Source organism: Tupaia chinensis, unplaced genomic scaffold, assembly GCF_000334495.1.
Source record: "Tupaia chinensis unplaced genomic scaffold, TupChi_1.0 Scaffold149964_2, whole genome shotgun sequence".
NCBI classification, from domain to species: Eukaryota; Metazoa; Chordata; class Mammalia; order Scandentia; family Tupaiidae; genus Tupaia; species Tupaia belangeri.
The window spans coordinates 949578-950111 of NW_006209806.1; the positions used below are offsets into that span (position 1 = coordinate 949578).

The following is a 534-nucleotide window of genomic DNA, read 5'->3' on the forward strand; positions in this document are numbered from 1 at the left end:
CCCTTGGGTGCCTGGCAGGTGGGCAGTGCCCGCGGTGGGGGCAGGACGGCGGGCAGAAGCGGTGTCCCCACTGGACTGGAGCGCGACACCGTGGTGGCCTGGCCCTGGTGGGGGCCCCGTGGTGGGTACTGTTGGGCCGGGGCTCTGGAGGGCAGGGGGGTGGCGAGGCCGGCAGTCGCCTGTTCCCAGAGCTGCCCGTGGGAGGGGCGCCCGGCTCAGCCTCGTCGCCCGCAGGGCCCCAGCGGGACGCGCAGGCGGCGCGGGAGTTCATCCTGAAGATGTTCGTGGACCTGAACCCCGACAGCGACAAGATCATCTACTCGCACTTCACCTGCGCCACCGACACGGAGAACATCCGCTTCGTGTTCGCGGCCGTCAAGGACACCATCCTGCAGCTCAACCTCAAGGAGTACAACCTGGTCTGAGCGGGCGGCCCGGCCGCTCTGGGGCGTCGCCCCGCGAGCACCTCCGCCCCGCCGGCGCGCTCTTGCCCATTACAGAAGCCAAGAGGGAGAGAGCGGACAGTGGAAGCCA

The 534-nt window shown here is 70.4% G+C and overlaps 1 protein-coding gene across 1 annotated transcript in view; it reads left to right on the forward strand.

The window, feature by feature from the left end:
* GNA11 (G protein subunit alpha 11) overlaps positions 1 to 528 on the forward strand; it is a gene marked incomplete at its 5' end in the record, with an annotated part of 34519 nt that extends 33991 nt beyond the window's left edge. The window contains one exon of the mRNA XM_006171782.2: positions 235 to 528. Within this exon, the coding sequence (XP_006171844.2) occupies positions 235 to 425 (191 nt within the window). The remainder of the gene's footprint in view (positions 1 to 234) is intronic.
* Between the last annotated feature and the right edge of the window lie 6 nt (positions 529 to 534).